General features: G+C 39.0%; 1 protein-coding gene across 6 annotated transcripts in view; it reads right to left on the reverse strand.

Moving 5' to 3' along the window:
• LOC124110652 (trinucleotide repeat-containing gene 18 protein-like) overlaps positions 1-23,349 on the reverse strand; it is a 72,048-nt gene extending 48,699 nt beyond the window's left edge. For 3 of the 6 annotated variants that reach the window (XM_046469983.2, XM_046469984.2, XM_046469979.2), the window contains exons 1-3: positions 23,203-23,349; positions 18,682-18,976; positions 2,087-2,200 (exon numbers count right to left, since the gene is read on the reverse strand). In XM_046469983.2, coding sequence (XP_046325939.2) covers positions 2,087-2,200; positions 18,682-18,904 — 337 coding nt within the window. In that variant the 5' untranslated portion in view covers positions 18,905-18,976; positions 23,203-23,349. Of the gene's footprint in view, positions 1-2,086; positions 2,201-18,681; positions 18,977-22,843 lie in introns of all 6 variants that reach the window. The other 3 variants (XM_046469982.2, XM_046469981.2, XM_046469980.2) reach the window with 3 other exon arrangements.
• Between the last annotated feature and the right edge of the window lie 1,356 nt (positions 23,350-24,705).

Raw genomic sequence — 24,705 nt, forward strand, 5'->3', positions numbered from 1 at the left:
TCAGTCTGACTTATCTTTCCTAAACCGCCATGTTGTATGCTTTCCTTGTTGGAATGAAAGACTTGCCCATTTTAGTATCTCTGGCTGTCTTCTTATATTCGCTGTTTGAAAACCTGACCATTTACACGAAAATATGGTTTAAAAAAGCAAAAGAAAAAAGAGGCCTTGTTCAACTTGATATTTAAAAAATCAAGTATTTATTTATAGCCTCATCCCGACCCCACTATTCTGAACACGCCTTTCCGGACAAGTACTGTTAGAAACGGCGACATTCATATAAAGGGACATTACTCTGCATCTATGATTCGTTAAACAGGCTTACTGCTACCACTTTAGCTTCTGCTTCGTTATTCCTGAAGTGTGTTATATTTCGATATCACTTGCAACGGGGCGTCCGGATTAGGGGGGGTCGGGTTTAACTGACAACAAGTGTTGTGTAATTCACTATCAGAAGAAATCACATACATTTACAATCAATATACAAAAAAAATACCATTTACCTAAATTGTCGTGTTATACCTAGTCTAGTCATGGTCCACTTATGTCATTTCGACGTTTAATGAGTAACTTAATATAATGTTGTCAGGGAATTGGTAGTTAGGAAAAGGAAATTCCTATGTCAGATCTCTGATTAGAATTTGCGATAAATAGAACTCACTGGGCCATATCATCCCGACTTTCAGTTCAGCGCCATCATTCAGGTTCACCGGTTAACTTGTAAAGAACACTTTTATAATACTATTGAAATATTGTCTTTGAAGTTTAGAATCTGTTTATTGTGTCTAAAATGAGAATGCTTGGAATGAGATGCCTGTGTTCAATATCTGTGCAACATAATGGACCTGTCGTATGTTTTATACATATAATTATAAGCAAACATCGGGAGAGAAATAAACAATATCGACTGCTGAAGTTGTTTCAGATAAATATATGAAACTACTTCTTGAATGTTTGGTGCAGATTGTGTCATAAGTAAAACAACGTTTCTTTCATCATAGTTCGTGTAAGGGTATATCAAAGGAAGAGAATTTTCCTAAAATAAACACAAAAACATAATGTGTAGATTTAGACAAATGGTGACGCCACGTGGTGTTATCAGAATACACGTACAAGCTCTCATAACGTATAACTCTTTAGCTCATTATATACAACATTCCCATTGGCCGAAACCGGCAGCTGGTGTCTTCTCCCAGGTCCGCGCGATAGGAAGCGAGGACATCCCTCTCAGAAATGATAACACACCAAACAAAAATACACAATCACGAATAGTGCATATTTCCAAATGGCTATCTGACCGAGTGATCAGAAATGAATAGTAGATGAGACTAGCTGGTGAATCGGCCTACGATCTGCGTGAGGATCAACCAGATCAGAATGAGAGCAGTCTCCACCATTCCCCCCCCCACCCCCCGCCCCTTCCCAACCCCTCCTCTTCCCGAGCAGCACTCACCACGGGAGGATCTGCGCGTGCGACAGGTGCACGTGACGGGCACGTTCAACACACATGACATTTTAAAACATACATTTCGTTGATTTAGTGGATATTAATTGAATCGCGATTATTAACTAGATCATTTGGTTGTTATCGACCCAAAAGTACAAAATGAACATTTGTGTTCATAGGGAAAAAATACATTAATTCAAATTAATCAATATGTAATACAGGATGGTCTTTCATGGAGTATTTTTTCAACTTCTTTTTTCATTAGTGAACGTACACTAGGGGAACGTGTCTAATCTCCAAGGGTAAGAATATTTCATCTGATATACAGTCAGTATCGATGTTAACTGTCATTGGACTTCGCGTCAACGTGGAAGAATGATAAACGAAATGGACAAAAAATTCAATAATAGAAGAAACCAGATACTATAGGGTCTATTTTCAAAGCGAACGTATAGGTTACTATTAGTTAACGAGCATTATATGGGAAGGAGTGGCGCTCACATAGGGAGAGTCTCACTACTAAAGAAACTTAATAACCAAGTGCGGGTAAAATCAAGGAGAAAAAAATCATTAATAATAATTTCTACTTGAACATGAACCCTAGGAACTGGTTGAAGAAGCTATGCAGGTTTGTTGTCTTACCGTCAGTGTGGGTGGGTCCCCAAAACTGTGGCATTTCAGGCATCAATGACTTGAGGCCTTCGGGGGCGTGGCCCGTACCGCTCAGGTAACCGCCCATCAACGCAAAACTTGCTCCTAAAATGAAAAAAGAAATATGTGAAAGCAAGCTATCGAGTTGGGGCCACGTGCGTATAGAGGTCCCACGTGTCTGTTTACATTCACCAATACTCGGGTCTCACCTTTGACCCCGATTGTTATGTCGCGTACGTTTCTTTCACTCAAAAGAGTTGCAAAAACTGTTGGCATTTTGCCCTTTATAAGATTATAACTTACAATCGAGTTGTTGAGACGCGAGTTGCGAGTTTCAGCTCACGGAGACGACGGGTTGGTCGTGTACGACACTAGCTAACAGATAGGGCTCAGGAAATAAAATTGCTGTGTTAATTGTTGCGGATAAAAACTGCATGACACAAGCAAATTAATAGGACATCCGCATCCGAGATTTATAACCCGGCATATCGACTTTTGGGAGACCCATCGCACAACGAAGCTGGCAGTCTAAAAACTCGCCAGAAGATAACTGTTGGAACCAGCTCATGATTGCAAGCAAGACAACGTGTGAATCATGTGATATTAACGAAGACGACACTTGAAATCTCCAAGAATTATTGCTTAATGTTATTTGGCTTTGAATAATGTTACAGCATCGTGGAGATTTACGGCAATATTGGACGAAGGGTGGCAATATAGTGCGCCAGTTTAAGAGCTGTAGCTATGCATTAGGGTGGACAATCGTTCTATGTTGTACTAAGCACTGGTTTCCAGTACATGGTAGATATGACGACATCAGGGCCACCTGCTGTACACTGCAATACACGTTGCACCTAACACACGTATGATAACTGTAGTTATGCAGTACGGGGCGACGATCGCGGACCAGATAACACGCCGTAAGAACCATTATGCACAACTGTGCATTAGGAATACCATAAAAGACCAATCACTCATTTTTTATTATCATGGAAAGAGACAATTTACACGTTTTGCAAATTTCTGACAAAGTTTTCTTCCATAAACTTCCAAACACTTTACGCTTGCTCACTGTAGTGAGAGAGAAAATACATTTATACGAAATGCTGTCAATGGTGAAGTTTATATCCGACAGTCAATTTCAACGACCGTCAACCTAGAGAGATTTATGGAATTTTTTTTCACTATCAGACATATATGGATTTTTTCACACAAATAAATACCTCAAAATTATTTCCCCCACAACATCGGTTATAGCAAAAAGATTTAGCAATAAATTAAAAAATACACTAATTTCACGAAAAGACATTCATTGGTAATTTTGCATAATGATTTGAGGAAAAGCTTGATTATTTTCAGAAACGTTTGAAATAATTAAATTAAAGCGAAATGAAAATTCTTTCAAGAATTAAGTAAAAATCTTCAAAACAGATAACGTCTGTGGCGAATCCGGAAACTCAAGTGTGTTACAAGCTGTCAAGGATGATCGACAAAATAATTGATGATTTCTCCCTTCAAAAAGTAGTTTACAAATGAAAAATGTTAGAAGAATTTTTCAACGGGCTTTTACTAACGAGTTTCAATGACAGTTTTTTCTAAGTTCCGTCTTGATGTTTATACCGAATGTCCAAACTATATTTAAAAGAAATCTATAAATATGAATAACATATTGTATGTGGTGCAATATTAATTATGATTCAATAAATAACGGTTTTCATGTTTAATCGATATTAAATCACGTGAGAAAATTCATCCGATGCTTATAACAGAACATACACTATTTTTTGTACGTTTTATTTTCATACAGTCATATGTGTTCTGTGTTCACAATTAAGTTATATCCTCTTGAGTTATTTCTCTCTTAATAAAAAACGACAGTAAATTGACTTTTTTCATTATACTTTTTAAAACTTTATAAAATTGAGTGTTAATTTGCTTGTCATAAACAGTGTAACGAAGTTACAATATCAGATATTTTGGTTATTTAATTTGAACAAATAAAATAATTCCAGCAAGATTTGAATATCATCACATCAGGAAATTTCTATCACCGTTCAGAAAATACATTACAGTAGAACCAACCTCGTCACGTTGTGCTTTCCCCTTGCCCCTCTCTAGATAACATTTGACAGAATTACGTAATTGATTATCATTGTTATGTGCACTTTTCATCATAATTGCTACAGACTACGTGAACCCCCCAAAAAACAGAGATCCTATTGTATATGTGATCAACCGTGGAAATGTGTAATAACATATATTTCATACATGTCTTAAGCAGCAAAACTTAAACATGTGAAACCTTTCTTTCGTTGTACTCATTTTCTAAATATTATATTTTAGTTTGTCAAAAACATTCCTGCACCTGCAAACATATGACAAACGTGGGACGTGAGATACATTGACTGGAAAATACATTCATATTTTGAAACATTGACTGAATTTATATCCATATTGACATATTGACTGAACTTATATCCATATTGACACATTAAGGATTTTTTTATAGTGACACATTAACGTGAGATACATTCATATTGACACATTCACGTTGGTTATATTCCTACTTAAATGACATTCTGCATGTTTATGAAATACATCAATGTCACTTCATTCAAACTATTGTCAACCCGTAATCATAGGTAGTAAAATAGTTTTCAAAACATAAAGAAATATCTAATTTCAAATGAACGCTATTCTGAAAAGAAACTTGGATGAAATATGCATACTCTACGTATTTATTCTGCCGTCCTCTCTTTCAAGTGAATCTATTCTATCTGTCCCGACTACTGTGTGTAATTCGAAGATGCTATGTAAGGGTACACCCCCTTGTCTCCGCATCCCTATAAGCTTGTCGGAAACAGAAAACTCTTCCACGTCTTTCAATGTCCCCACTATTGCCTGGCCCGGAGCATGAAGGGACTGACAATGGCGGGAGCCCTTGCAAAAGTGCTATGAATGGCCTCACCTCCGCAGGCTTGTGGCTATGTCAATGTCCAACTACGACCGTCAAATTTACATAGTCGTGTAACCATAGGTAACGAAATTGCAAATTGTATATTTGGAAGCAAGCCGGCGTTGCCAAACGTTGTGCATACATGAACGTAGCGTGAAGTACTCTCCGCCGTCCAGATTCTCCATGCCTCTGTTTGTGCTGTTATTGGTATGACAGAACTAGATAACGTTGTTCTGTTCGGCGAAGTGGGGTCAAAATATGATGACATTCGAGAGAAAACATTCAATTTTGAGCTGAGACATATTAAGGCACACGCATGAAAACAGATTAACCATCAAATATGTGATACGATATATTATAGTAAATCAACGAAAGAGATATAATTATTAAATTTCGCACAATCAAACTGTCAATGATAAAGGAGCGCAATAAATAACACACACATATGTGATAACCCTTGGCAGTGCTTCAGTAACTGGAACATTTCTGTAAGCGTCTACTTCGAAGTAATTGTTGCCATGGAAATTTCATTGTTATCAAAGCTAAAAATAGTTTGTAGTTTCGTATAGTCTTCTGCCTGTGTATCATATTCAAGTACGGTATTGGAAGTTGAAATGGGTTTTTTTGGTCAATAAAAAACACTTCACATGTTGCTCTAGACTAATATGTATTCTGAGAAACCTTTTATTACACATACGTTTCTCTCCTCTAAAAGTTAGAAAAATGATTTTGCCTCATGCGGATTTCACATAAATCTTGATTGGCTTTGTTTTCTTGAAAAATTATATATATCCCACAGTCTCGGTGCATACCAGTGATGTTCCTACAGTGGCGGATGGTCTTGGGAATCCTTGCTCAATGCATTGCCAACAAAGATATATTCATTCAATCAATTTGCACCATAATCACTGACATTAACTCCAGCAATGTTTGATGACGTTTAGTTTGATCACAGTTTGTTTGATCACATGATTCTATACCAGGTGAGATGAGACGACGTATATAGGAAAAAAACGCTTTACATCGCAGGACAGTGAATCGTATTAACATGCAGTTATCCGTCAAATTTCAGCGATTTCTCTTTCAAAGTTTTAGAGCGGCTGCCAAGAAAATGTAACTTGAAAGTGGAAAATAAAATAATTCTGACCATTTGCCAAATGATCGATCATTGCTGTAAGAAGTGAGTTTACATAACTTTAGTTGCAGAAAACTGATATGACTGGTTACCACATGTGGAGTACATTCTCCCCACTCCTTGGAAATGTGTAACATCAAGTTTTTATACAACAGACAAATCTCACCTACAAAACGCCAATAATGGAAGGGAATTTTAACAGCACTGTATTAGTTCAGCCTACAGTTGAGTTTTGCACGATTTTTTCAAAACGCAATTAATTACTTTCGTGTTTGTGGCACTTGACTCCGAGATCAATATGTCTTTCTCAATTAGTTCCATGTTCTAGCGGCAGACAAGTGAAAACCAGGAAAGATGTCGTCTGCCCATCTTTTCCAGTCACAATTGGCGGGAAAGCACGCCCGCTAAAAGCACGTTCCACTGTTTACCTTTACTGGGAACGTATGAAGGACATATTCAGTTGTAGTTTACCGTTATCCGCTGGGTCACGGGAAGGGTGCCTCCCCTCCCCCCGTCAGGGAGATGGGGGTTGGTCATTTGTGGCCATTTGTACTCCGCCATCTGTACAGAGCTACACGGAATTGACCATCGGATGCTGCGGGTCCGTCGCAAAGCTTCTCTCGTGACGTCAGTCCAAACGTGAACGTGTGGTAACCGGCAGTTGGGATGAAATACTGTTTAACTAATGATATGTTTGACACGCACTAACTTTTTCTTGCTTCGATCGTAATCGAATTGAAACTGTTTTTCTAATCTTACAGCGTTTTGACCAAATGTAAATTTAACCGTGTTAAAAAAAAGTGATTGATGCATTTTACCCCCACTTCTACAAATGCCGAGAAGTTTCGACCGACCAGCAATGAAAAATGATCCCATCTATTTCCGATTCTGTAAATATTAGCAGGAAATCGCAAACGTGGATTTTATCCTCCAGTTTCTAGTTCAGTAAATGAGGAAAGAATTTCGATTCAAAACGGTTTTTTTCCTCCAGCTATCCTCGGCAATAGAAACCCCGGGTAATTCAATCTCACCTCTATGTCGCCACGTTTCTCTCGCCAAACATGACAATCATTCATGCGAAACGAATTAAAAACCACACCTAGTTGTAACAGTCTGCGCATGCCCACGGTAATTACCCGGATAAGCATCATTGTTTGAATTGCTAGCCTGCATGGAACGAAACTCCGACCTTCACCTTTGCACGAACATAGGTACCATTGTGACGATCTACTGATAAGATATATTGTGATGATCTGCAAGGATCTATTGGTTTTCATTCTGTAAAACAGATCCATTCATTTACTCGACAACATTGCTACTTCGCCGGATAAAATCAATATATACACTGTGCGTCTAAAGAAAATAATGGCCACAAAATGATTCCAATAATGATTTAATGATGTGATCGTTGCATGCCATCATTCCAGCATTCAAATTCTAGATAAACTGCTTACATAAATTAATGATTTCATTAATGGTCTTTACATGATGATACAACTGACATAATTTTTTATTACATTCAATATCAGACTCAGAACGCGTTCGCGAAGACGACAATGTTCCCAGCAACGCTTATATTCTACAAATGAAATCTGTACCTTCAGGTCCTCATCAGGTGGGAAATCATGCTCTGTGACACACCTACCCCCCGCTCAATAGTTAATATCGACAACACTGCACTGTTCTGCATTAATATCTGGTTTTCACAAACATGGGATTGGCCAATTTTCCTATTAATCCAGTTAATGGGTTATACCGTATATGTCAGCCCAAATATCCTGTTGCCGGTTTCCTTATACTGTATTTACATAACAAATAAACACCTAGTGATTGATCGCTGACCCCCGTATTACTTCGCGGAATACCGGTCACACACAGGAAATGTCACTGTCTTCAACACCAATGGACATGTTGCTAGGAAACCGACACTTCGTGTGTCTATACATAGTAAATCGTCATTGCAACAAAGTAGCTTTGTTCGGAATACATTTTGAATGAAATTAATATATCTATCAAAGATAACAGGTCTTCAAATAGACAGGATTTACAACCCGTTCTTCATATGCCTCGGGAAAGTTAAAGTTGAGTGACGTTGAGTAATTGTTTACCAGGGAGATATTAACTAGTAATCAGAATGAGTCAGAGCACGGCGGACCCTCACGAGATCAGTCAGAGTTTGTTTCGAGCTGTTGGATCCGATATTTCACATACTCCTATATTTTCCAGCTCCAATATTAGTAGAAATTGGTAAATTGATACATTTATTAATGCTACAATGTTTGACCAGTGAATGCAAGGAGGTTAGTACCAACCCCAACCGATGAGCACAAACCCTTAGATGTTGGCAGGGGGTTCTAAAGTTTCTCTGCCGCGCTCTGCTTATATTTATCGATTTGTTTGACATAGGGAAGTGCCAGTTTCGGACAATGAATCAATAGTAAACAAAATGTCCAAACAGTTTCATGTCATGATTCATAAACTAAGCTCGGGATATTACATGACACGTTACACAACGAAACGTACCATTGTCACTAAGTAATCAGTTTCGGAACAGGTTTTAAACGAGACAGTTTCACTTATGAAATAGATGGTCGGTCGTTTAGATGATATGTGCTTCTGATATGTTAGTGTAACTGAGTGGGAGCCAGACGTTCATATTGATAAATAGAGCGACATTAAAATGTCCATTATTTCAGATAGATCCTTGTGTAATGGGTCCTAGCTGTTCAGCGTCTCGGACTTGCGTGTGATGGCGTCTTCCCTGAATTGAGACGAGACTACGATGATGGCCACGTCACTGCGACGTTGTCGACGAGATAGTGCGACTCCCAGCGGCGGATCCGTGTCCACTGTAAATGGAAGGTGGCCACACATAACCGCTGACCATTAGAACCGAGTGGTCAGAGTGCCCACTGCATGGTGACCACTCCATCGATTCAGATAACTTGGTCATGTTTCCCAGCCCTCTAGGTTTTCGCTGATGACAGTCTTAGCTCTGAAATATCCACTTAGCAATGTCATAATGAGTTAAGCCCCATCTCTCCAGCCACGAGCACCCCCCTGTACTGGGTAAGATTGTACTCCAGGCCTTTGCTGACCACGTTACCCGTGATAGTGACCTTCCCCTCATGTCATCACGCATTTACCTCGTAGCAGACACCTTGTCTCTGACACGAGGACACCGGGTGAGATTTTCGACAGGTTCCAGATGATGAACGTCACCATTACGACATCAACGGCTTCAACGACGACCTACACTACCATAGGGATTAAAACAGCGATTCATTTCAGAACACCAACATATTTCAGATAATGTCGATTTGGTTATCATTGGGTATCAAGACACCAGACCATATGACACCGTAGGTGTTTATATAATATCTGACACCATCACCTAGGCATTTTACCCATGCATAACTGGTACAACGGGCATAGTAGAGAAATAGGATCTTCACAGAATCACCGTCGCGTTCAGAGCAGAGGCGACGCCAAGATTTTGCGACGATAGAGGGACTTAGGTTGATAGTAAGGTGTCTGAAAATTGGGTGCAAACTCAATATGCCGCTGTATCCCTCCTCCCCATCTGTGTTAGCAGGGCCGTGGACGGTGTTAATCCCCTCCGCCAGCAATGTCCACCACAAGCTACACGAACACCGGCAGTAGTAATGTGAACGTAGCTCTGTCCTCGAGGTATAACACTTTCACTTGAAATGTTAGATGACTGCAATTTAATTTGTACTTTCAAGTTGTAATAGCCACAGTAATTACTAATAGCTACTTCTGGTAATGAGAGCTGACCGTAGAACGTATATCTCGGGTCAGGTTTTATAAGAAAATGAACAATTTTGAATTTATTTGTCTGGTAATATGAGCCCACTTCAAACAAAAACCATTTACATTTGATATACATAGTCATTAAGATATCCCTGGAGAGAAGGTAGCATCATGGAGGGTCGCACACAGGCGCGCCACCGGTCGCATGTGTATGGAGAGTGGGGCTGGTAGGGGGGTCAAACTCGGTATTTCAACGTCTTGTATACACAACCGACACTGGCAAAATTGGTTTCGTCAAAGTCCCTTTCGACTCAAAAGGCGATCAGCGAAGCCTACAGTCAGCCAGGCTGCGACTGGAAATCAAAATTGCACTTGTGTATATGTGAGTGGTATTTTAGTGGAATCGAAGTCGTGACCTGCAAATTTAATTATGTTTCTAAATTGAAGCAAGCTACAGTGAATTCAGCCTGTATGACTAGCGGAGGATGGGCCTGGCATTTCTTCCTCGCTGAGGAAACCTTATGAGCAAGCTCAGGGTGGTAGACGACAGTCTCCCCATGAACATACCATCGTGGCTACAGAGTACCGATAGCTTACCCATTAATATGACATACTGTTGGAGAATTATAAAGTGTGTGACAATACGATATTCATAAAAGTATTCAATCAATTTTAACTGTTTATCCCATCGCTTTGTTGGGCAGTTCAACATGTACACGTTAATGTTTTAGTGGATATACATGGATAATTCCCTTCTTCGGTTTGGTAAACAATATTTCTGATATTTACCGTAACAACATGGCAACCACGTGCGCTCCCAAAGAAATCGACACATACAAGTATGTAATAATTAACAATTCAACTGGGTTTTTTTGTTTGCTTATGCCTCTATTTTTCTGAATAATATTTACATTATTGCATGACGTCATTCAGTCATGTTTTGTATCAAAGTAAATGCAACAAATGATTATTTAACTTGGAATTGACAGAGACATTACTCGAATCAATATGTTTGCCTTATCGATCAAACTGTGTATGTACATGTCTATTTTGTTTCTGCAAACTTGAAACGAGTTTACATAAGGAAATGCAACGTTTATCGGGAAAATCTTTGGAGGGAAGACATCTGTAATATTTATAGATTTATGTTGAGACGGTCCCCACTTGAAGATCACCTCAATCATGTGAGAGTGTATGAGCACAATAGGGAAAGAAGAGGAGCTGCCAATCTCGGCCAGGTGGCTCAGACGGGGATCGTCACAACACCATCCTAGCCGTTTAATTTGCCACAAGCATTGTAGTAATAGTTCATACTAAATGCTGCATCATTTAATATAGCCAAAATTTGTTCACCTCAGGTGCAAATCCAGCGTCAAATGATTAATTTGATACAATAAAATCCCGCTGATTCCACAAACTACAAAAAATATCGTCCAAAATGTCATAATGAAACAGTAAATACCTCAAGCAGAAAATTAATTTGTTACTTTGGATATTTTATTGTTTCTTTGAAAACGTAAAACAAGCAATTCCGACGTTGTCCTAGGTAAATTGAATATGATTGTCACTGTTCCAGCTTTGTTTTTCATCGCGACGGAGAGGACGCCCGCTTGTCAATAGCTATAACCGGGCCTCAGCACTCACCAAGTTAGCTGTAAAGATTAACTGTTAAACATTGAAATGTTTATCTTGAGATGATTAACGAAATTACTCATAGCTATAACCGCATAATCTTACATGCCTTGATAACGTAAATAGCGTTAGAACTGGAGTGTAACGTGCAATAATAACCCAGATTTCAAACTCTTAACCTAAAAATTATCATGACAAATGTCACAGCCCTCAAGCAAAAAGCTAAAAAATAATAGGCGCTTGTCAAATAAAGAAATGATAGATATGATAGAAAAAAAATCAACGCTCGGTAATGATTCAAGCTAAACGAAAATACAACTAAGAAAATGAGGAAACTATTATTCTTTTGTCTGTGTACTCTGATATACGAGATTCGTTGTGCTGTGTCCGTGTGTACCTCTTAGTTGCGAACAGGATCAAATCTCTAGGAATGTCAACCGCCATAAACTTATTAATAACGCGAAACCTCGAGAACGTTGGTGATAAAAAGTCTGAGTCTGTTTCAGGGCCTATGTGTGTCGGTATGTTAATTAGTGCCCGTGATTAAGACCAGGCTATTGGCGACAGCAATCACTGGGCTCTAGGTAAAAGATACCGGGCGAAATTCTTGAGCAATTGCAGCCAAACAGGCCCTGTGTGAATCCGCCACGTGGTAAACAGCCGCGCGGATGGATATCTTTGGAAACTCAATTTTTCCTAAATGGTGGAGCGCACTGTACTATAAATCTATAGATAATGCACCTGTATTCATAATGCCGCATTGATCACATGCCTGCGTTCCCAATGGCTCTAAGAATAACTGAATGTTCACCTGATGGTCAGGGAAATGACCGCACCTTTTCACCTTTTCTTGTCAGCATTATGACAACGGTCGTCGCCAGTTTCAGGGGTCTAATATTATGCTGTCTTTGTTATATTATGTATGTTTGTAATTAGTTAAACAATTCAAACACGAACGTTTCATTTCAAAACCGCTGGGAATAAAACACATGATTTGAAGCACACCAATTTTCACTTTGTGGTTGTGAAGTCAGTGATCAATATTCCTTTGCTTCAAATTACTGCAGTAATGGGTTTTGTGAAAATGGCTGATTCTTACAGACATTGAATATGAATATTCCTTATTTACTTTTCTAAACAAGTTACAACAATGGAATATCCTTAATTTAATTACATCAATAATCTATTTTAAACACGTTGAAAACTTTTTAAAAATATTTCTAAAAATGCATTTAGCTGTCACTTCGCTCGGTTATATAAACATGAAACGGAAGATGCCAATACTACCAATTTGTTAATTTTAATGCAAGCATTTCACTCACCTACTACAGGCAAACAAGAGCACATCCTTCCACCGTCACAATTTTTCAATTACTGCGTAATAAACACTTAAAACACCTTCTTGACACGACTGCAAGATCAAGGCAATTTTAATTATCTGTTGAAATAGTTAACTTGATTTATGTAATAATATTGGCGTGATATGTACGTACATTTCAGTTCCACAACAAAAATAAAACAATTGGACGTTTTCCTTACATGATCTAAAAAATAAATTCTCAAATGTTTTTCTCAATATATCGATGAAATGAAAACATCTTTATTATTTACATAATTTTAAAGATAACGTTATACAACTACTGCCTTTCTTTACAATGCCAAGTTTAATTTGGTTTTCGCAAAAAATGTATTTTATTGTCCATTAAATTTAATTTTATAAACAGAAAAAATAATCTGTTCACATCATCGACATAAATTATTATTTCTATTTGTTTTTTGCTGTTGTTATCTAATTAATAATTCAAAATGTAGAGCAATCATCTCTAATTAGACAAATGATCGGTTTGTATTATGACAGGCAATCCATTGCGCGCTGCAACTTTAACGGTACAGAATAATTCACCACCGTGTATTCCCCACCTATCAACAACGATAAATGTACTGTTACTGTGTTTGACTGAGTAAAACGATTACTAAACATAAACTTTTCTTCCCATACCAATGTTCTATTGAGTTTGAAGAATTTTACTGTGAGAAAGTTTCACGGTAAACAGGGCCGATGTACAGAGGTGACATTATGACAGGAAAGAGCATTCCACCAAGAGAACTAAGATTTCAATATGAAATATTTTAAAAAAATAATACAAGAAAATTTCATATTTTCAACACATTACACGCCTGTTTGATCAATCGTAGTGATGGAGGAAGAGTACACCTGTAACGTAGTCGGTGTTGGCATGCGACACCCATGACAACGTGCCTAACCTGTGCCCCCTCACCTTCCTCCTAGCGTTGTAGCTGGGGGGAATACAATGGGGATATAATGAAGACTAATGATGGAGCTTCTCAGACTGATTCCAAATCGGGTTTTAACACGTACTGTCCATCGTTAATCCTGGAGCCTCCGGCAAAATAAGCAGGAGACTGAGGGTGGGATGGGAGGTGTCTCGACCACACTCGGGTGTGGGAGGGGGAGGGGGAGGGGGAGGGGGAGGGGATCCTGACCAGGGTGGGTTAGTTGATGCACAACCATGCGCGACCCTGACCCTCTGTCTAGACGAAAACGTCTACACAACTGGGTCTATATCCATTTCCTTGTTTTCATACTGTAAAGGGAGCCCAGTATTCAGTCATGTTGCGGTACACCAAAGCAGTTATTTTTCAGAGTACAAAAAGACTTGATACAGATCTACACATATCAAAGAGTACATCGGAACCTGGTCATGAACTTGTCAAAGTCACTGCAGTTAACAGACATGACCTGTTTTTTTCTCTTGTTAAAATACAAGAATCTCTAAAGACCAATAGTCAGGGCATTCTATCAACAGTTTTAGACATGGATTTTGTGGAAATGTTATTTTCAGTTAAATATAAACAACGCCGAGAATATGAATACCACTGCACTGTACGCATACACTCGCTGTAACATTGAAACAGGGTGCCTCATGTGATGTAACATTCTAATTCTTGACAATATGGCAAACAACCAAGAGAGACAATACTTTAGCATACACCTGCTGAAATTGAACTCCGTGAAAAGTAAATTTCTATCAAAATGCTGAAATTTGAAAGTGAGATTATTGTCTCTCATAGCGCTAAGGAACGGGCTTATTAAATACTGATGCATACTTTCACAGAGATGACTAACCAGGCTGCGGGGGTTACGGTGTATGGCACAGCTAGTTATGTGCGGTAATATAGCAAGATGCTGTTATATTTACAGTAAGACATAATGAAAGAGGATATTACAAGCCCAGCTACAACATTTACACCACACGTCAATCAGACCATTCGTTCTTTTTTTTATACTTACAAATAAACACCATCCCACGATGTACAAATATGCCATGCAGTTCACTAACTCACGTGTTAAAGCAACAAAATCGTTTTTAGAATTAATTTAATAAAAAAGAAACCGTCAATGGATGTTTCTAATCAGCTCCGGCGAACCGTGCTCTTTGGCGAGATGACCAGTGTCACAACCTGACCCCTGCCGTGCCCCCTCCGGACCCCCTGTCAGCTACATCTGGGGGTAAAGCCCTCGGTAATCACGTGACCACTGGCTGCACGCTCCGAGACACGAGTAATCTTTAGACTCAGGGTAAGAGTAAAATCAGCTAAAATGTTAATCCCCCCGTTCGAACGTGTGAACTCTTGCTTCAAAGTACTGTTGTAAGACGAGACCGGCTACCGAATGGCCGCGACTAGGGTTATGCACGACAGGGCTTTCAACTGCCGCTTGCCAAATATAATTGTTGGGAAAAACGCTTAAACCACAGCAATTAAATTTCTCAAGTTCATACCTTCTAAGGATAAAAATCATTAGATTTGTATGAGCGAAGGTTACCAAGAATTATGCCCTTTGTCCCCAAAGCTTTTGTGCGCAATCCCGCTTGTTTGAATAACTCCTTGTGCACGGAATTGCCATGTTATTTTCTCTTCTGATCAACACCGCAAAGCAAGAGCGTGTTTATTACTAGTCAGTGCTGGACTCGGACAGGACCAATTAGAATAGTTCTACGAACATTATATGGTCATTTGTCTTCACGTTCAACACCTACATTGCAGGAAAACACATATACAACACCGCTCCACACAATAACAAACAAACTTTATCAAATGTTACACATCCAGCGGGTTCCATTTAGACAGAAAATAAAAAAAATTGCAAGGGTGGTTCCGAATAGTCCATTTACCTATTGGAATCGACAGTAATATGTCTGTGCTGGGTCCACAAGGTGCCATCATGTGCAGTGTGGGTATTAAATGGTACCATGAATCAATGGGGCACATGGGGTGAGATCTATAGGTGGGGTAGACTTGGGAGACCCGCCCTATCTCAGCCCGACTACAATATCACCTATACGCTGATAATCCAGCACTACGTCTATATAACACGTGACTACATAGATGATTTAGAGTATTACTTATAGTAGGCCGCAACAAAGACGATTTCGAACATATATTTTTTATAGTTAAATTATAGCTTATTAGCTAAAGTGAAACCTCAGTAATCCGGATTATTCTGGAAATTCCTTGTTCCGGTAGATCTCACTAGGAATATCTTCATATACTACTAAAAATAAGTTAAGAAAATCCGATTTGTTTCATACGACTATAGTTAATCTGGTCATGACATATTAAATAGTCATATGGAAAACTCGGATTTTCTTTACCTTATTTTGGGTAGTTTTCAAAGATACACCGTGTCCATGACTCTGTTATACGGACATATGTTAATCCGGGAAATTTGATTTGGAACTGTACTGTCCGGAATAACGAGATCTCGCTGTACCTTACCCTGCAATAGGTTGGGGTTGGGGTTGGGGTTGGGGTTGAGGTTGGGATGTGCTGTACTTCTTTTCACATCTGACAGAATATTAAAGGACGTATATTTTGTTCACTACAATTTTATTGAGTTTTTAAATCATATTTACATCACGTTATGTCTGTCAATGTCAGGTTATAATCTTCATGTAGGATTATGGAATATCGTTAAAGCTTCACAATTTTGAGTGAATGAAGGGAAATATATTTTTGACAGGTTTCATTCAAAATATCTCTTATCATGTAAAGCAAAATGAAGTATTTTTGTACACATCAAAAGAGATATAAAGCATAAATCGTAATTTGTCATTATACGCCCCCTCATGCCTCGGCGGGGTCATGAGATCTCCCACTCTGTCCTGCGGTATGAAGCTCACTGCCAATGAGCGGCCCTCGCTGGTCCGAGGTTCTTGTGAGATCGATAGCTACAAATAACTAATCGATATCACACACCAAACAAAGTAACATCATTTTTTCACCGACTTTTTTCGTCGGCACAACAAAAACTCATGTCTCGTCAAGCTCTAATCTAAAATGCCTGTGTTTCCATTCCATTCGGAGCCTTCTTCTACGAGCAAGCGGATCTCGAATGTGGTCGGTCGGGATGTGCGAAGCTTTCACATAATCCAATACGTAACTGACCAGTTTGTCCGATCGGCCAGCCGAAATGGAGGCTGTGTGTGGAAACCTTGGCAACCAGCCAAAGACGTGGACAAGGTCATCCGGCTGACCGGCTCACTAAACTAATAAGAAAGGGGGAATAACAATGATAATTTAGGTGATCATTCACAGCTTGAGTCGGAGTAAGGAAAGAGACGGGTTCGCACAAGGTCGAGATTGACTGTTCCTCTTCAAGCTTAAGCCGGGATGGGCTGAGATATTTTCACTGTTACCGGAGACTTCGAGGAAAATATGCTTCTCTCATTTTCTCTCCACTAGCAGGAAATTCTAGCCTTCCTTACGTGATAACGAAAATTTATAACAGGTCCGTGCAAATACACCTTCGAAGACTGTGTGGCTGGGGAAAATAGCGAGTCTGTGGCTCCCAGTGTGAACATGGAACTGATCGGCTGGCTGGTGATGGCTTCAGTATGTTAAATACGGCACTGTGGTGTATAATCTTAATTTGTGTCACATGTATATGGACATTTTTACAGAAAATTATCACAGCAATTTAGAAATCAAGTTTATCAGGAACACATTTATTTTTAGACGCAGCGTTTTCCTGTTTAATGTGCACTCGTAGAAACCCCCGCCAACACAGGGCCCCTGTAACACACTGTACTGTTCCGTAGTGTAGCTTACATCACACACACACACACACACACACACACACACACACACACACACACACACACACACACACACACACACACACTGACTGAACAATCATCAAATTGATATGTCAAATTTTAAATATTTTAACCATACTTACTTCAAATAAACGAATATTTATTTCGTGAAACGTATAAATATTAACATTGTCCAAAATAGTGTTCTGAATTCGTTAAGTTCCCGTCGATCACCAACACATTTGTGTATATATTGTTAATATGTCTGTGTTGTTATTGATTAGAATACCAGTTTTGATTTACATTGTTTGAGCAGCGTATGTGTAAAATACTGTGATTTATACATATAGCTGAATATCTATACTTATTGTACATAACACCTTCAGAGAGCCTAAACTTACTCTCCATTGATTTTTAACGAAATATGACTCAACCCACTTCTTATCTGCTCAATCAATAATGTTATTTCATGCATACTTTAAGCACCGTGTCTAATAGTCTCAATCAAGGAACCTTTGCCATGGTACATATCATAATATGTCCTAAAGCCCTTAGAAACGGCTTGACACTGTTTTTCATCCGATATTCTTATCAAAATATATTTTTGTCGCAACGGCAAACACAATCTATCAATCATGCAGAAAAAAACCGATATTTGTTTAACCATTATGAACAAAACATGTGTGTTATTAATATGTTTTCTATGTGACTATATGAAAACCAAGTTTTGATAACACAGACAGTGAAATGAATCACCAAAATGAGATTAATAATCCGCAAGTCTAAATAACTGGGTATTGTCAGGCGCGTTACCTCGACGCTATATCTAACCGGTACTAGGATTGTTAAACATCGCGAAGAAAACCCGTTCACCGCCGGCTCAACAGGAATTCTGCACACACCAATTAACTATGTTCCAATTTACAGGAAAATGGACTTAAGTCTCACCAATAAATAAAGAAGAGCTTACCTTGCGAGTGAACGGACATGGAGGGAGGCATGTAACGGTTGGCGTAGTGCCCTAAAGCCGACAACGTCGATGGGGTTCCAGTCCTGGTAATATCCGAGACTGTGGGTCTCCCGAGGGTGGAGTTATCCGCGTAGGCCGGACCCAGAGGCCCGAGTGTGCCGGAGGGTAGGGCAGGGGCAAGGAGTCGGCCCCTCTCCAGAGGGAAATCCACTCGACCCTCCATCTACCCTGACACACCTAAACTCCGAGGGTGGGGGTTGGACGACATTTACCCTGAGCCAGCTTTGGGGCTCTGCTGTAAGGGATAGAAAGAAGGATTAGATGAAGACAATAGGTTCTATCAGTGAAACGACCCGGTATGAATTAGGCAAATGTGGGACAAATGGTGAAATGGACGTGCGTTGAAAATACCTCCGCACCATAAAGGCCTTGTTTTGAAAGGAATGTAGTGGGCTCAGTGATATAACCTTTCCCTGTCTTTGGCCTGGCGCCGGCCTTATGGCCTTCTCAATATGGACTCGTTTGTATTGCATCGTACCAAGCGCCTCAACGGCTTTTCACATATCAGCTCAATATTTTCATATTTTTGTAATAATAATTTCTTTTCGACTTCATACCAATGAGTGTTCATTAATTCAGCGAAGTTTTATGTTGGAATCAACAAGCTATTTTGAAAGAGTTGGTATTCTGCCTACAATGACCGTATAGCTTTTATTCGGAGCCAAGGCGGCACTTTCTGGGAGTTGGTTGATGAGAAATGTATTGAATCACGGGCGTAAACCAAATTACGTCTTCTTAGCTTTATATTGAGATAGCACTTAACGACCAGTCGAGTAGAAATTGCGTATAAAATATGAACGTAATGATAATCGCGAAATCCTTATAAACGATAGCATTGGAATACATTGCCAGTGTAGGTTCACTTCATACTGCCAGCACTCAGCCTCTCGTTTCATGGAAGACAATTACAGACGTTGAATGTTGAGAACAGAAATAGGACTATTTTTTTATGAACAGTTGGCAATACATGTAAATTGCTGCACATTAACTTATATTTGTTTATGGCCGAGAAATGGTTATTCTAGTTCGTCATTCTACTCTATATCAGTAATGTTAACAAAACACTGACTTTTTGTTTAATATTGACATTATGTCACTGAATTCTATCTACTTCTTTTGAACCGATGTAACCTAAAACCTGTTTTGATTTCCGACGTTTACGTCACGATTTAGGAATTTAATACAGTTCTCAATCTATCCATAACAGTTATTAGGAATAGTGTCCTGGCATTGAAGACAAAGCACGAGATTATAACTGTTGTATAACAGTAACAGTTGTGAGGCGGAAAGTGATTACTTCAGAGCACAAATGCAGTTTTATATCACGCCCGTCCACAATCTTGTCAGTGCTTACAGTTCAAAGAAGAAAACCGTCCATACAACGGTTAGAATAACGGGGTTCAATAGCGAATATAGACTTCTCAACATTAATTCTCAGTTTATGAAATTAACAATCTGACACACAAGACTACCAGAGGCCTAATATTCAATCTTTATCGTTGCCAGTGACATTTTAAATAAAACTGGATCTACAGCGTAATTTCCGTGTTGACCGAAGCACCTTTAGAGGAAGTATTCCGTTGTTTGTGATTGCCATTTTTTCTCTCTCTACTTGAACGTCCCGGCCATTGCCAGCACTGTGCTAGTAGTGGGTAGAGAAAGGGGTTGTGTGGTAGGGATGGTAGGTAGGTGTAACGGTTTATGTTGTCATGTCACAGAGAGAGACAGAGAGATGTCATGTGACAACGCTATATGTCATGAGACACTGCAATATGCATGTCACCTGCCCGCACTAAATACACCACGCTTCACATGTCCTAAACAAAGCATTCCGATGAACCAGATTTAACTTCTACCATATAACACTTCTTTCAAACGCAACTAAAACCAACTCCCGAATCGGTCCACGTTATTGTATACATACATCTTGTGTTTTTGTGAGCTCCAAAAGTAAAGACATAATATCACTACTTTAATTACATGCAAAGACAAGAATCATCTAACTTCAAATGATACAAGTTGTGTTCAGCCATAAACATGCATTGCCAACTGTTTATCTGTATCTCAGATGTAAATTAAATCGAACTACTTTTGAGACGAAATTGCTTTCGATTAAGAGAACCAGTCTGTGAGGTAAAACGGGTTATTTGTTCAACATGATGGCTTGAGCTAAGTCCTGCTTTTAACACCGAGATGATCATTGCTTTCTGCTATCTCCCAGACGGGATTAGACGCAAAAATAATTTCTCTTTGACACACATTTCAGAGATTAGGGTGGTGACAGGTATTTTTTCGGATGTCCTATTTTAACACATTGTACCATATTATGCCCATAGTTAACTTCTTATACTACACATCAATGTACCTATATAAAACTGAATTGAAAAACACATAATTTGATATAGAATATAATGAGAAATAATACACCAAAATAGTTGACGTATAAAACTAATATATCTACATATCATTTTAACCATTAATAACTAATATACACAACATTAAATATTGGACTTTCTAGAACCGAATCTGCCAGAGCCGAGTACAGTATAGCTAATTAGTGATTTCCTTGCAATGAAAGTGCTGCGGATATAGTTGGTCTGTTACTGGCACACGGAGAACTAACAAGCCAGGCAAACTGAACCGAGATCAGATGTATTGGTACAACCCATCAAAGAAATACCAGTTAAGATGTATTGGTACAAATTAAGGAGGAAGGTTTAGCGTTGTGTAGCGTAGTTTCATAAACCCCCACCAGGATACGATGACGTCATCTGTTAAATTGCCCACTATATTATACGAAAGACATCGGAGGATTCAAAACTAGATTTGAGTGTAGTATTTCAAATACGGCAACGGCCCTGGCGCCAGTTGTTTAGTAAATCCACTAGCGCCCATCCTCGCCGAGTGCTGGGGCCCTGCCGTACTTTACTTTCTGCATCCAACATATTTAGTCTTGGTAATTCCTACATACCATCATACAAATATGTTTGCATTAGGTTCGTGACATGATGACATACACAATACATACATTAGAGCATATCAAATTTTGAAAACACGTTGGGATCGAGTTGAGTGTATAAAAAATGGTAATCGTAGTTAAAAATCGTAAACCAGCGAATAAATACATTCCAACTACTTCAAGATCAAGTATATCGCCTACATTATATAAAACCGAACTGTCATTTCATTAAATAGACATTTGCAATTACAATCGTTAAATTGTACTTCTGGCCTGAAATGGCGATGGACTGAAATATGTGTGGAAAGCGTTTGTTCTGCGTGGAGGTGATTGCAAGCTTGAAACCGGTGATTTCCGTTTCGATAAGAACGGCTATAGGACCGCGTTTAAACAGATCTGATACATGTGGAAAAGTGTTGTTTTTGTTGTAAATATGAAAATATTGCAAAAGACCGACACGCGATCTGAGGCAGGAAGATCACAATGGAGGAGTTCTAACGTGTTGCGTGTGGTTACAAATCATTATGTGTGTGTGTTTCTTTGATTGAAACAGGGACGTTGGCATAGGATATAACAGATATCTTTTAAAGGAATTGCACTTTGATGATTTTTCGGTTGAGATTATATTTTTTCAAAAAGTGACACAACATGTTCTTTTTTTTTTAAATCGTACAACTAGGGTCCTATTTTTAAGTGAAGTTTTAATTATGCAGATATGTTAATTCATAGATTTGAAAAGTCTCCCTTATATAAAATACTTTGGCCAAACCTGCTTTTGTCCTTGTTGTGAAATGCCCTGTTGGGTATGACGGTATGACAGTATGACGGTATGACACTATCTGAATGTGTGGCGCCTTGTCGGGATAAAGTAATTCTATTTTGATAAATTAAGTATTATCTTTTTTTCAAGCTGAACAGTAAACATGCGATATATGTTTTAAATACTTCAAAGTAGACATTTCGCCGTTATAGAATTGTGATAAATGCATCTGGTTTGTTTACTGCGCATTAAGTTTTTTGTTTACATAAAAATGTCAGAAATGAAAAATGTAAATATGCATTTGTCAATAAGATGTCAATGACAATGGATGAAGATAAAAGATGTGGTTAAGGGCTAAATATCTCAAATGATTCTCTACTCACGAGTGGAGCGAAGCCGGTCCTTAGATTCCCGGCCGCTCAGCTGATCGGCGACAGATTTTAGCCCAGAAATAAGACAAAATATATCCAAATCGGCTCGACAGATTGAAATGTAAACAATTTTCCATGTAACTTTAATCCAAGATCACAAAGGTTTGGTGGTTGTCGTTTTGGGGAAAATTCGTACGTTGCTGTAGGAATAATGAGATGCCGGCAAACTATCCTCGTTTATTCCCAACTGCGTAGTTTAAATGCTTGACGGGCGATAAGGCCTAGAAACACGTTCCAACGAGAGGTTAACCCTCGTGACAACACAATCCCGGGGGTAGAAGGGTTTGCCCCACCCAGGAAGATATTCCTACCTCGGTAAAATTACAAAATCTGCAATGGTTGCGGTTGTAACAGCACACGTCTGCTGTGTACGAGGTTACTGCAGTACTGGATATCGGGCCTGCCTCGGCTTGCCGAACTGAACAAGACATTCGGTTATTGTTAGAACAGGCTTGTCTATCAAGCACCTTGCAAACAGCCTTCTGATTGGTTCAGCTCTACCCCCTGGGGACATACCTATGCAATGTGGTATGAAACGGTTTCTAGGTCCCCACTATAAACAAAATATTGCTGCGGCCGGTAGAAACTATTTTAGAATCCAGGGAGACGCCTTGATCCGGTTTCTGAGTCTTTTAATGAAGTAGCGGGTTTAATTTACGCAGGCAGTTTCAATTCAACCAACTTTCTCCTCTCTAAAGCGCGCAGTGTTTACTTATTCACATGTTACGGTGGGTGGTATGAGCTAGGCCCGCCTCTTTCTAGGCTAATTAGGCTCTGGCTCATGGATGGGGTGCCTTGAAACCGCTGCTGTTTAGATTTCTATCACGTGCTATCAATAGGTTTCTCAATTTCACAATTCAAAGCCATGCTCAGAAGTGTGTCCAAGTACAGTCGTATTTTTATGGAAGCCTGAGCCCCGTACTCACATAAACGTCGAATATATTGACGATCCAAATGACTGCAGTCGGGATGGAAATAACGCTCGGCCGAAGCTTTGACAGAGGGAACTCTAGACAGTTCACTTCGCTCCAACGAGCCATTGAAAATGGCGATCGCGCTATCATGGAGCGGTGGCCATGTTGTTTTTCATGTCGTCTGCCCGTAACGGCAAATGTGACACATGGATTTCTCAAAGCACACTGGAGATGGGTTTTGCCTGTGGCATTTGGAATTCACAATGAGGATATTTATTTTGTGATGAGCTCTACACAAGGGAGTTTAGTGAGCTAGAGGCCAGTCATGTAAATATGGAAGCTATAGCTTCGCTTTGTTTTCAGCTGGAGCTCATTTCAAGGTCAGTACCCCGAGATCGCGTTATAACGGGTAACATGACCGGAGATATAAATAGTCGATTCATGCTATTAATGTTGGAACTATATTTTTCTGTAAGAAACCTATATGAAATCCCACCAATTTCACTTTCAGTTTTGTTGATACCTTTTATAATTTAGCTTAGTATTACTTTTACAGTTATATTTGGGGATTTATATATTAGTGTGGTTTTTATTTTATGAGCACCAGGATTAATAAGTTAGTCATTAATTTAAGCAAATTTCTGTTTTAAGACTGTATAGAAATGGATTAAAGTAAACACTAAAAATGCCCTATGAAACTGTAATCGACAAAATATGGAAATATTACACAAACTATGTCAATGTAATAATTTTAATTAAGAGAAATACATATAGGATTACATTTAAAAATATTGTCACAATGAAGTGTCAATCTTTTATCATGATAATTTTTTTAAACAAGATGCGTTTTTGGTTTGAAATGAAAAGATAACAATACGTGCGTATGCTTTGTGGTGAATC

This window comes from Haliotis rufescens, unplaced genomic scaffold (assembly GCF_023055435.1).
Source record: "Haliotis rufescens isolate VD_foot unplaced genomic scaffold, xgHalRufe1.0.p SCAF_11, whole genome shotgun sequence".
Taxonomy (NCBI): Eukaryota; Metazoa; Mollusca; class Gastropoda; order Lepetellida; family Haliotidae; genus Haliotis; species Haliotis rufescens.